This window comes from Gracilinanus agilis, chromosome 3, assembly GCF_016433145.1.
Source record: "Gracilinanus agilis isolate LMUSP501 chromosome 3, AgileGrace, whole genome shotgun sequence".
Taxonomy (NCBI): domain Eukaryota; kingdom Metazoa; phylum Chordata; class Mammalia; order Didelphimorphia; family Didelphidae; genus Gracilinanus; species Gracilinanus agilis.
Genome location: NC_058132.1, coordinates 5,881,888 through 5,895,957, shown reverse-complemented (window position 1 = coordinate 5,895,957; position 14,070 = coordinate 5,881,888). Strand labels below are relative to the sequence as shown.

Genomic DNA, 14,070 nt, shown 5'->3' with positions numbered 1-14,070 from the left:
TGCAAGGAAAAAAATCCTCAACGTGTTTGTGATGCTCATTTTATTACCACCTTTAGTAATCTGAAAATCTTTTTAATTCTTAGTGACTCGGATGATTATAGATGTAGAGTACTTTTTCCATTTATTGGTTGATAATCTCCCTTCCTTTCTTAGAAAACTGTTTATAACTTTTGACTATGTTTAATTTGTATCTATTCTTTATATACCTATATGTAGTCAGTATCTGTTATTTATATAATTTGAATATAAAGCCTTTATGAGGGAAGCTTGAAGTAAATCTTTTCCTTAGTTAATTGCTTTCTCTTTAAATTTTAGTTGTATCGTGCTTCATATATATATATTACCCATTTTATTTTGTTATTCTATTCTCTATCTACTGTTTGGAGATGAGCTCATCCATTATCCATCTTGGCTTCTATGATTAATTTAAGGTGATCTTTTATTTCTAAGTCACATATTCATTAGGATATAATCTTCATCTACATTGTGAGATGCTGATCCACATCAATTTTCTCTCAGCCTACTTTCTACTGTTTCCACCATTTTGTGGTCATTAGTAAGTACTGGTCTATTAGTAGTGTTATTTGAATTGATTGAACTCAAGGTTACTATGCTCATTTTCTTTTGTATATTCCACACTGGTCTCTTCAATTTCTCAGGATCTTTATGTCTAAGTAGGCCAAAATGTAATTTGGATGAATATTGCTTTCTAATGTAGTTTCAGATTTGGTCTTGAGTGGCCTCCTTCTTGAAATACTGGAAGACCTAGTGGGAAAAAGATATATGAAAGTACTTTTGCTGAGAACACATATTTAGAGTTGTCAGGGACCGTGATACCAATCTCCTTATTTTAGACATGAGTAAACAGGCACAGGGAGGTTGTTCCTTATCCAGAGTTCTAGAGCTAGGAAGCGTCTGAATCAGAACGTAAACCCATTTTCCTGATTCCAAACTAAGAGCTCTAATCTTTACATGTCATGTCTTCATCAATACTGTTCTAAATATCAATTGGAATCCAAAGGAAAGTGACTAAACTGTCCATATGTTCTAGCCTAATGACTCGAATATGATACATATGATCCAAGAAATGATCACCATAAAATAAGCTACAATTTCCATAGTGATATAATGCTTGGGGAAAATTTTACAAATGGCATCTCATTTACTTCTCACACCAACCCTGGGAAATAGGTACTCTTTTATTATGCCTATTCTACACTTAGGGAAAATTAAGGCAGGAATAAGTTTCTTGAATTTCTCAGGGCCATACAGCTAATAAGGTCCAGAGACCCAACTGGAATTCAGGACTTGTGGCTCCAAGCACAGAACATCATCATCCACTGGGCCACATAATTGCTTACAGAAAACATTATAGAAATCACTGTCCAACAGTTATCAAAATATTTATAGGAGGCTTTTTTTTTGCCAAGAAACAACAGGAGACAAAGTAAGTACCAATTAATTGGGGAATGGCTGAAGAAATTATAATATATGAATGCCATGAAATATTGAAAAGCAATGACAAACATTAGAATTTCAGAGAAAAATTCCTTTCCTTTGTAGGATTTTATGTACATTAAGAAATCTGGGATGTTTAATGAGGTCTCCTCTGTGTGGAGATCTAATGAAGTCTGTGCTACAGCAACCAGCCTTCCCTTGGTAATTAAATACATTAAGTTTGGCCTCTAGCATGATTTCTCCAATGTACAGTCAAACACGTGAGCTGTAGGAGAAGTCATTCCTGCAAAGATTGCTTGTAGACTCTTTCATTCCTATTATTATCTACTCATCACCTTCCTTCCCAGAAAAACATTCTCCTCTTGAGCATATTCGTAAAGTTTCTCTCCTCTAGGAATCCTCAAAGAAAGAGATGATCTCTGGGCTGAAAGCCTTTCTAAAGGGAATCCATATGGAACTGGTCCTCAGAAGGTATTTTCTCATACTCCACAAGCTCTGAACTCCATTTGAATGTCTTTCCTTATTCAAGTCAGGGAAAAGATTTCTCAGGTTGGGAATAAGAGATGTTTGTTGCTGGAAGCTTTTACTCCACTGGTTATATATATATTCTTAATGTTAATCTCCAGTGTGGATTCTGTTCTGTTACATAAGCAATGAGTAGCAATTAAAAAGCTCAGCCCCATTCATGACACTTGTGCAGTTTCTTTCCAGTACAGATTTTGTGAAATCTAGTAAAATTGGAGCTCTCTTTGAAAGCCTTTCTACAATGTTTACATTCATAAGGTTTCTCTCCAATGTGCATTCTCAGATATATGAAAGTCTTTCCACATTATATATACATTCACAAGGCTTCCTTGCAGTGTGGATTCTGATGTTCAGCGAGATTGGAGCTCTTTATGTTTTCCACATAATTTACCTTAAGATTTCTCTCCAGTGTGGATTCTTTTATGTTTAGCAAGATTGCCCCTCTGTATAAAAGCCTTTCCACATTCATTGCATTCAAAAGGTTTCTCGCCAGTGTGGATTTTTTGATGTTTAGTAAGTGTGGAGCTATGTGTGAAAGTCTTTCCACATTCATTGCATTCATAGGGTTTCTCTCCAGTATGGATTCTCTGATGTGTAGAAAGTTTAGAACTGTCTGTGAAAGCCTTTCCACACTGTTTACATTCATAAGGCTTTTCCCCAGTGTGGATTCTCTCATGTGCAGCAAGATGGCCCCTCTGTGTAAAAGCCTTTCCACACTGGTTACACTGAAAAGGTTTCTCTCCAGTGTGAGTTCTCTGATGTGCGGGAAGCTTGGAGCTCTGCCTGAAAACCTTTCCACATTGATTACATTGATAAGGTTTCTCTCCTGTGTGGATTCTCTGATGTGCGGCAAGATTGTTTCTCTGGGTGAAAGCCTTTCCACATTGTTTACACACGTAAGGTTTCTCCCCAGTATGGATTCTCTGATGTACAGCAAGATTGTTTCGCTGTGTGAAAGCCTTTCCACAATGATTACATTTATATGGTTTCTCTCCAGTGTGAATTCTCTGATGTGCAGCAAAAGCAGAGCTGTCAGTAAAAGCCTTTTCACACTGATTGCACTGGTATGGTTTCTCTCCAGTGTGGGTTCTCTGATGTGCAGCAAGAGTGGCCATATGTGTGAAAGCCTTTCCACACTGATTGCACTGATAAGGTTTCTCTCCAGTGTGGATTCTCTGATGTGAAGCAAGATTGCCCCTCTGTGTAAAAGCCTTTCCGCATTGGTTACATTTAAAAGGTTTCTCTCCAGTGTGGATTCTTTGATGTACAACAAGATTGGAGCTCTCTGTAAAAGCCTTTCCACACTGATTGCATTCATAAGGCTTATCTGCAGGGAGAATTCTCTGATGTCTAGCAAGCTTAGAGTTCTGAGGGAAAACTTTCCCACCATTATTACCTACATAAACCATTTCTCCAGGATAACTTTTTTGATGACTAATGATGTCTGATCTCCAGTTGAAGGCAATTTCCCCTAGATTACCATGATACATATGCATTTCAGGTTTCCCACGGGACTGAAGAAGCTCTACTCGTTCAGTAAAGCATTTGCTATATCCACTATACTGATGAGAGTCACTCCCTGAGGCCATTTTCTTACACTGATTGAGGACTGAAAATTGTCTGAATCTCTTTCCAGTTTCATCAAGTTCACATTCACTTTTTGGATTTTTGTCTACCTTGATATTAGAGTCACAGATTTCTCTCAAACTGAAGTCACAGGGACTTTGATTCATGAATCTTTGCTGGCCAGATTCTTCCACGAAAAGGTTCTGAAGCTTTGTAGACATCTCCTTCACCTCAAACCTGGTCTCTGCATCTAAAGAAAACAAATAAAGATATATACCCAGGAAGACATACACATACAGAAATATAAGTTCTTTCCTCTTTTGGCAGAATGTAAACTGATTTTTAATCTATTTCCCTAGTCAAGAAGAATCTTCAAACTTAAACTGTCAGAATCGAGTCTTTCGATATACCATTTGGTCATATCTGTTGGATGGGTGATTTAGAAATACCTTCACATACGATAACATTGGAATCTCACAAAACATCTGTGACACAGACAGGCCCAGCATTCTCATCAAACTTCACATGAGTTTAGAATGTCCAACATCCCTGTAGCTAGACTGTGAGTGAGCATGCTCTATTCATAGGTCTAGATCAGTGATGGGCAAACTATAGCCCGTGGGCCAGATGCGGCTCCCTGAAATGTTGTATCCAGCTGGGCGACATTATTCCTAATCTGATGAATACAAGTAGGATACAGTACAATGAAACTTTAAAAGAGCTGTCTTAGAAACAGACTGACAGATGAGCATTTCCTTTCCTTTGGCCCCTCTTTAAAAAGTTTGCCCATCACTGGCCTAGATAGTCTTTCTCCATTGCACTTTCTATCTTTCCTTTAAATGCCTCTTACTGATGAGTATAATTCTGTCAACCTCAGAAAACCTTCCTGATCTGCTGTACTGATCAGTTTGGATGTACTCATATGATTATTCTTGGTAAATTTCATAATCTAAATTTAGAAATAGGTTTACTCTTTTCAATTGTCATGCAACAATTTTCAACCTTTCTAACATCCCTATCTTAGTACCTGATTTAGTCCTTTTTACTGATGGCTCTTCATTTATGAGATGGAATACACGATCCTGATGCCATTACTGTATCTAGTACTGATTTAACTGAGTTGGCTTCTCTTCCATTGCACCTTGGTGTCCAAACAGTTGAGCTTATTGCTCTTACTCTGAAGACCAATCAATATTTACCCTGATTCTCCCTATGCTTTGGGTGTCTGCCATACCACTACAATGAAGTTTCCTCACATCATCTGAAAGGTAATTCTGAACTCAGAAGAGAATTCTTAAATGCCATTAGATTTCCTGAGGCCCTTGCTGTCATCCATTGCTCAGCTCACACCAGAAAAATGGATCCTGAGTCATTTGGAAGTGAAAGAGCTGATTTGGTTGTGAAGAAGGCAGCTCAAACTGACCTAACACCTCTTTTTGATGAGGATGGACAATTTCATTTCCCTAATCTACAATGAGGCTGAAGCTGGGATCTAGAGAAGGTTGAATGAATAGAAACAGGTTTCTGGTATTTGGATCCCAAAGAACAATAGAGCTCACACCATAAGGTGTTCACAGAAATGGACACTTTGGCACTCAGAATGGTGGACACAATTAAGCAATTATGAGAGAGCCTTGTATCTCCTCTTTTGCTACTCACATATGTTCATCTTGTCATATTTGTAAACCCTATAATCAACATAACTTTAGAAAGGTTGCTTTTGGTGGTTATTTGTTAGCTTCTAGCCCTTTTGAACATCTCCAATAGACCTAAATTTGATTATTACAAACACTACCTTGTCAGAGTTGACCAACTTTTTGGATGGGCTGAAGCTTTTCCCAGCTCCAGGGCCATAGACGCCTTTGTTGTTAAAGCTCCTCATAAAGTGATATTTCCCATATTTGTCCCACCAGCATTCATTAATTCTAATAGAGTATCTCATTAAATTGTAAACTGATGCAGTTTTGACTCAACTTCCTTCCCATCTTAGTGTTAAACAAGAACTTCTTACCACCACCACCCCCAAAAGCTCTGGACAAGTGGAAAGGATTAACAGAGAATTTAAGACCATGATTGGTAAACTTTGTGCAGAGACCCACTTTAAATGGCCTGATATGCTTCTCTTTGCTCTCTTCTACTTGCCCATAAGAACCAGAGGGGAAATGACATATTTCATGATAAGAAATGCTTTTTTGTCACCCTCCTTCCCATACTAAACTTTTTTCTCCTGTGTATACATCACTGTTGAGAGACCTTTCCTTTTCCTCTTACATAAGAACTCTGCAGAAGCAGTTAAAGGAGGTTGACAAACAGGTCTCACTACACAAGTGGGTCCATTGGACTTTTTTCTGCACAACTTCCAACCTGGTGATAAAAAGTCTACAACAAAAATTTCCAAAAGACATGAAATACTCAGCCTTTCTGGAAGGGTTCACTTCAAGTGCTATTAACAAGTCACACTGCTATTGAGATACAAGAAAAACTCATTACTGCTTACACGCAAAAGTGGCAAAGACACAGGTAGTCTCCAAAAAGGAAGATATTTTGTAAATGGTGTCATTGTACTTTAACACTTTTGTCTACACTGCAATCTTCTTCCTTAGGAAGCCACAAGAGGAAGATGGCAGAATAGGCCATGAAACTTCCTTATTCTGCTAATACCACCCACAAGCAACCAAAAATAACTGCACAGAATCAATGCTAAAAGTGGCGAAAATAGACAAGAGTAGGGAGTAAAGCTGTACAGGGAAAACTAGAGAGGAAGGTTTCTGACTTCTCTGGCCTCAGTCCGACTACTGAAGGCCCCGAGGGCAAGAACATCCTGAACAAAGAGGAAGGAAGCTCCTGGGGGAAGGAGGCAACCTCTACTGGAATCTTTAGGTAGAAGGCCTTGGGAGCAGCTATGTCTGCTGAGCCTTTGCTCCAGAGAAAAGGACTAAAGCCCCAGCAGAGTCTCCTGATGTCAAGCCCTAAGAGCAGGAACTCAAGCCTCCCTGCTAACAACCTAGGACTTTGGAGCCCTGAGGAATGTGGACTAGACACCTGTCCATGTCAGGTTGCAGCAGTAGAAGACCCACGTGAGGAAGGAGTGTGCACCTATGGGTGTGGATGCTAAGACTAGGGCCCTGTCAGCTGTGCTCAGTTCCAGGAGAGGAGAGTGCTGTCTCAGGGGGAAGTGGACTGGCTGCCTGCAATTACTCTAGTTGGAACACCTGAGGTCAATCATGGGTTGGGACTTGAGAAGTGTAAGAGGGAAATAGGTTTTAAAAGCAGATTTGGACGTTTAGACATTTAGTGATACTAGCACCCAGGCTTCCAAATATACCTTTTTTTTTTTTAACCCTTAACTTCTGTGTATTGACTCCTTGGTGGAAGAGTGGTAAGGGTAGGCCATGGGGGTCAAGTGACTTGCCCAGGGTCACACAGCTGGGAAGTGTCTGAGGCCAGATTTGAACCCAGGACCTCCCATCTCTAGGCCTGGCTCTCCATCCACTGAGCTACCCAGCTGCCCCCTCCATCATATATCTTGATAAGAGTTTACCAAATTTCACCTTAGCCTGGTATATAGGTCCTCAAAAAATGCTGGTTCTCTAACCCCTTCTTCTGCCATGAAAATGCAAGGTGGATTGGAAAATGGAATACTAAAAATAATAAAAGGATAAATGGCCAATGATAGGAAAGAAAATCCATTCCACTGGAAATTACTTTCCAATTCTTACATTTAATTCACAAGTGAATACAAATAATGCCCTGAGTCAAAGAAAAACACACTCTAATGACAGAGTTAACATTACAATATCATTAGCATCCTATTTTTTCCAGACCTTAAATCCATGTACATTTGAAAATTAAGTCACTTTGCCACCATCATACTGATTTTATATTATTTTAGTAAGCAATAATGACTAGTTCAGAATTACTATGTAATAGTAATTCATAGGTAGAATATACTATATATTTTTTATTAAAGGCTCTCATGGAAACTAAAAAAAATGAAATGGCGACCAAGATACTTAATCATTTAGGCCACTATGTGAGAAGCACATTTTTGATATATATGTAAACAGAGTATTAATTTGTATTTGTAGGAGACAAACAGAAATTATGAATTACTAATGGATCAATTTCTTCTTGTTTTCAAGACAGATTTGTGATTTTCAGGATTTCCAACGCGTATTATGGAAAATTTTGTGACAGAAGTTATCTGTGCAGAATTTAAAGACAAAATTAATCATTTTGTTGTCCATTAACTAATAAACTAAACACCCCTATTTTGTTCTATAAATTTTAAGAACTACATATCCCAAACTGCAAGATTTTATCTGTTTTCTAACAATCTATGTTTAAATCATAATGGCAATTAGAATTATTTTGATGAGTAATTATATGTAACTTGAAAGGACTTTTTAGGAATTCATACTCATAGTAGGTAGAAAATATCTTCTTTTCCTTATTGCCTCTAATGGCCAAATAACAGCATGCATTAAAGTTCCATGTGATATTTCCCACACATTCTTTTCTTTCTTTTTTTAAAAATTTATTTAATTGATTAAGAGTATTTTTCCATGGTTACCCGATTCGTGCTCTTTCCCTCCCCTCCTCCCTTCCCTCTCTCATAGCCAACGAACAATTCCGCTGGGTTTTACATGTATTATTGTCCAAGACCTCTTTCCATACTGCACATTCTTTTCAATGGAAAAGGGATCCGACAACTCCCTCTGGAGCTGACTCAACCCTGCAATGAGATAGGTCAAGGATCTTTTCATCTAACTGGGAAGGAAAATAGACACATTTGAAAAAATTTCAGACGCTGCAAAACATTAATGAGATGTTTAAGTTGTATGATGTAGATTGAAAGCATTTTCAAAGACCCAATCCTACTATACAGGACTAATAATATTCCAGGAAAATAAGACTTTCCCCAACTCCAACCTTTTCTCTAGTCCAAGCAACCGACTGCAGTTGCCACTGGCATGTGTTCTAAATATAAACCTAGTGGTCTTACACCACCATGACAGTCTCCTTTTAAAGGAGACTATAGGGGCAGCTGGGTAGCTCAGTGGATGGAGAGTCAGGCCTAGAGGCGGGAGGTCCTGAGTTCAAATCTGACCTCAGACACTTCCCAGCTGTGTGACCCTGGGCAAGTCACTTGACCCCCATTGCTTAGCCTTGCCACTCTTCTGCCTTGGAGCCAATACACAGTATTGACTCCAAGACAGAAGGTAAGGGTTTAAAAAGCAAATAAATAAGACTATAGCTTATAGAATGAATATATATATATATATGAAAACATTAGATATCTTTTTGAAAGATTCTTAGCTATACTGGGAATATTTGATGTCATCATGGCTGTATACCCTTCAAATTCCCTTTGGGCCTTGAACCCGATATGAAGATTGACCGGCATCAGGTGGCCATGCAAAATTAGGCTATGCATATCCTACCCTCAGAAGAGCACTTTGGAACACACCTTCCCAGCTGAAGAGATCTGTGTCTGAGCTCCCCAACACAGCATTGCCCTTACTACCGTATGCAAGTAAGGGGTGTGTTAGGGTCCTATCTCCCTCATCCTGTTCCCTCTCTTCCTCAGTGTTTGTCAATAAAGCATTGCATTGAATTGGAAAAATAAAAAGCTATAGAGCTATTCACGCTCATTGACCTAGGCATCCCATTACTAGGATTAGACCCTAAGGACATTATGGAGAGGATAAAAAGCTGTGGATGTACGAAAATACTCATGGAAGCTTTGCTGGTAATGACAAAATAACTAGAAATGACCCAAATACAATGATTGGGGGAAATGGCTGAATAGATTGGGATATCTGAATGCTGAGGATAAGAAACTGCAAGGCGGAATTGGTGATGAAGACAGAAGATCCTTGACAAATGCAATGAAATAATCAACTGGCTGGTAAGAACCAGACTGCTGAAAAGGAAGAATTCAAGCATCGGCAGAAAGAATTGGAGCTCGACTAAATGTACCAGAAGAAAAAGCATTCCACACAGCTTTCCAAAAAATGAAGGACTCAATTTGTAGCCAAGGCAGTAGCAGTTTAAAAAGTAACATTTTGAGGGCAGCTGGGTAGCTCAGTGGATGGAGAACCAGGCCTAGAGATGGGAGGTTCTGGGTTCAAATCTAGCCTAAGACACTTTCCAGCTGGGTGACCCTGGGCAAGTCACTTGACCCCCCATTGCCTAGCCCTTACCACTCTTCCGCCTTGGAGCCAATACACAGTATTGACTCCAAGATGGAAGGTAAGGGTTTATATAAAAAATAATAATAATAAAATAAAATAATAATAAAAAGTAACATTTAAGTTACTATGTAAATCCGGGCCTTCTGAATACTTGAATGTGTGCAGAGGGAGAAGTGAACAACATTGCACTTTATCAGCACTGTATAAAAACAAGTGGAAATGCAATTCTTGTCCTGGAGAATAAAAATATTTAAAATTGGCACCATAAAAAAAATTGTATTTTGTATTACATTATTAGAAATGACAAGTACTAGACATATAAAGAAAATAAGAGAAATAAGACGAGATGAAAACAAAATACATATTATACATTAAAAAAAAAAGAACAGCCACAAAAATCAAGAGAAAAAAGCCTCCAAGTAAAAGAAATCCAAAGGATCAAAAGCAGAGAATGTTGCTATTAGCACACATTTTACACATTTTAAATGATTTTGTGGAGTTTGTAGTTCTGCACATAACTTTTTTTTTTTGCATTTGTTTATTTAAATGTTTCTTGGCTGGTCATGGTTACGAAATATAATTAAAAAACTGAAAAGAAAAAAAAAAAGGAAGCAACTAGATGGGAACTCTACTGATAAATGTGCTGCTCCGGCAATAAAGTGGGTCCTTTTTGTGTACCTGCTGTGTTGGGGCTCTTGTTTGTGATCTACTCTACCTACCACTTACATGCTCATCCGGAGCTTGGACTCCTTAGAAGAGCGAGAGAGTAACATTCGCTGCCCTCCCCTTTATCCTTTGGTTGCATGTGAAAGCCCATTGATTTCCCATAAGAAAGTACCCACTATTTAGGGGAAGGGGCTTCACAGCCAAAGCCACGGCCCTCTACCTGGATTGTGCACACAATCTTTTTGTCTGTGAGTTATCTTCTGGGCAAAACTTGTCCTAACTTCTTTTTTTCTGTCCATTGCGTGAGCCAATGGACCCACGGCCCTAAATGGGCTTCTGACCAGCATGGTGCTCAATCCCACAGAGACCAAGAGACCCTTTTCTCACTACGATGTGCTTAGTAAGAAAGCGGAGCCACCAAGAAGGGCCAACTCACAAAACACCCTCCAGAAGCCCCTTACAAGGGTACGAAGAGCAGAGGGTAGCGCCCACGCCACTCTGTGCCCTGGAGACCCACACCATAGAATCCCACCACAGCACCCACAATGCCCACTCAGCACCCACCACCAGCAGTCCATCTAGGTTGAAGCTCCCAACCTTTGGAGTTGTTCTCCCTGCAGTGATGTTCCTCTCCAAACCCTGCCAGGCTACACTCCTGGCACGCTATCGACCTTGCTAGCGATGCCCGTCCGAGCTGGCGGTCACGCACGGCCGAAGGGGGTCTGCATCAGGACATCTTACCCGACTCTCGTGAAAGGCACAGACTGCAGCGTCCACGTCAGACCCCAACAGCAAGGGCTCAGCCCACTAGGCCGGCTCGGAGGTGGCCTTTTCCACAGAACACTACAAATTCGTGAGGCCTAACTGCTCCCAGCCTTCCCCCAGCACACGGGAGCAGGGCCCAGGGCTTTCCCCATTCCAGACAAACAGAACCTATACACGATGCCCCAGCTTACCACAACAAATCCTTTTCTGGGACACAGCAGCCTTTTACAGGCCACCCTTGGGAACGAGTCACCACAGGCCAGTTTTTATTTGTGGGGGAGAAGCTTACGCCACCCTCCCCCAAACGGGTATGACACATGCTGAACTGCCTGCCTAGTAGCTCCTGTTTCCAGCGAATCAACAGTGCCTCCTAGCATAGGAGAGCCATCATTTCCGTGACAAATGATTGGGTAGCCCCATCCTCCTGTTGGGGCACACAGATGGCTTCTTTCATTCCACCTTTTGATGCTCACTTCCTGAGGAACTACCAGACACGTCTCTGTGGAACTCGGGAGCCTGGCCTGGGATGCCTTTCGAGGACTTGCATTCACCAGGAATAGTCTTCACAGGGTGCAAATGGCAGTTAACTCCCCTGCCCAAGCGGTCATTCAGAACTGACTTGGTCTTGACCTTCTCACGGAGACACAAAGATGGGGTTTGTGCCATTATCAATCAGTCCTGTGCCTCAGAGAAAAACAGCTCTGGCGGCATTATTACAGATGTTCGTCCGCTCCAGGGAGTGAGTTATTGCCAAGATTCACCAAGCTGCAAGCGAGAATCCTACTTGTCTGACTCTCTTGGTGGGACCCTTTGTGTTGGCTATCCTCAGCCTCCTCATGCCATACAGGGGTTGGATACTCACAGCTCTGATTATTATCTTCCTCAGTCCAGTTATCCTGAATTGCTGCCTATTTGCTGGGCCAGATGATTCTCCAAACTATCCAGGCATCTCCTTAAATGATTTACTAAGACTGACAGAGCCATCCCCCACATTGAGAAATGAGCAGAAAATAAGAACAGCTTCGGGATGAAGAAATCAAAACCATATACAGGCACATGAAAAAAATGCTCTAAATTACAATTGATTAGAGAAATGCAAATCAAAACAATTCTGAGGTATCATCTTAGGTCTACTAATTTGGCCAAAATGACAAATACTGGAGGGGATGTGGGAAAAAGAGAACACTCGTGTACTGTTGGTGGAACTGGGAACTGATCCAACAATTTTGCAGAACAATCTGGAATTATGCCCAGAGTTATAAACCCGTGTATACCTTTAAATTCAGAAATACCACTGCTGGGTCTGTTTCCCAAGGAGATTAGGGAAAAGGGGAAAGAATCTCTTCATACCAAGATATTTATAGCAGTTCTCTCTGTGGTGGCAAAGAACTGGAAACAGACAGAAAGTCCATCAATGAGAATGGCTGGACAAATTCTGATATATGATTGTGAGGGAATACTATAAGCAAGTTAATCTTCTACAGAATTCATATTTGTAGAGTAACGTGTGAATGTCCACCTTCAGAGAATGAACTGAAAAACTGCAACATGAAACACACACATAGACATAATCCTTTTGTCAGGTGATAGCTTCTATGGTGGGGAGAGAGAGACGAAGATACCTAGGAACAAAGTCTATTAAATAAAAATTTTTTTAAAGCCTACAGGTAAAACTGTACAGCCAGGGTTGACAGGTCAATAATAGTTATCAATATTCTCTGGTAATATCATTCTGCTGCTCTCGGCTGGGAATCACATCTACACTCCATCCCTCTGCTTTGGCTATGGATGTCCACTTGGCAGGCAGTCACCACACTTCTAGTGCTATCATCTCCGGGAGATGCAGTAGCTAGTAAGCCTCTCCCTGCCCTTAGTGTAGAGCTTAGGATTCCGAGCATAAAATAAATCATCTCATGATGATTTAGGAATCTGTTGATAAAAACTATGACACCGAGGACATTTGTGAGGAGTACGAATACCCAAAGAATGATCCTTTCAGCCCAGATCCGGATGATAATCCCACTCCTGACTATCCTGACAAGGCAGTGAAAACATTTTTCTTTCTCTATGTAACATATATTAATCATTTATCCAATGATTATCTTTACACTTTTCACTTCCTCAGAGACTTGTTGGATTTGTGTGAACAATTCTCTTGGCCACAACTCTGACTTGAAAGATGGTCCTGACCAGCAACTTGCAGCCACTCATCCCTCCAGATGAATCACTGCCATCCCGTCCTTGTGCCTCAGACCTCTGCTCTGATGGCCCTGTCCCTGCACCTCCAACCATCTCGCCCTCTGATGAGGAGGCACCAACACTCCAGCTTGGCCCCTAGAACTGGGCTTATCACTCTCTCAAGTTTCAGGAAGCCACCATTATGGAGGAGTAAACCTGTGAACCTTGCTGTGAGCTTTTCTAGAAAAACTGGTGCAAAAAACTGATCCTCACTTATGCCTCAATAGCAGTTGCCCAATCAGTCTGTCACAGGAAGGGAATGGGCCCCACACTTCCTCCAAAACTGTTTAGAGGTCTGAGACAAGCTTTGTGCCGACTCCTTGGCGGCTTGGATGCCAGCTCAAAGGAGGTGTAACGTCCCGGACACTGCCCTAGAGACGTCACAAGTCTACAGAAGGCAGGAAGGGGCTTTCTTCAGACCAATTCTCAGGCCGAACTTATGGAGGCTTTTGCTCAGAATATGCATGCTAGTAGTGCAATGACTGAGGAATGCATTGCTTATGTCCCAGGACAGATAAACGTCCCCTAATAGCTCTTGACTTTTACATCATCTTATCTTTGTACTGCAATTAAACTGCAATTATGCAATTGATTCTGGATGCACAGCGTTCTCTCTCTCTCTCTCTCTCTCTCTCTCTCTCTCTCTCTCTCTCTC

At 40.7% G+C, this 14,070-nt stretch overlaps 2 protein-coding genes across 2 annotated transcripts in view; both read right to left on the bottom strand.

The window, feature by feature from the left end:
* Positions 1-2,375: 2,375 nt before the first annotated feature.
* LOC123240676 (zinc finger protein 2 homolog) lies at positions 2,376-3,392 on the bottom strand. Its single transcript, XM_044668397.1, has one exon. It carries the CDS (start codon positions 3,390-3,392, stop codon positions 2,376-2,378), a length of 1,017 nt encoding a protein of 338 aa, XP_044524332.1.
* Positions 3,393-11,059: 7,667 nt separating this feature from the next.
* The window catches only part of LOC123240675 (zinc finger protein 239-like), a 14,373-nt gene continuing 11,362 nt past the window's right edge, over positions 11,060-14,070 (bottom strand). The window contains exon 2 of the mRNA XM_044668396.1: positions 11,060-11,106. Coding sequence (XP_044524331.1) covers positions 11,060-11,106 — 47 coding nt within the window. The remainder of the gene's footprint in view (positions 11,107-14,070) is intronic.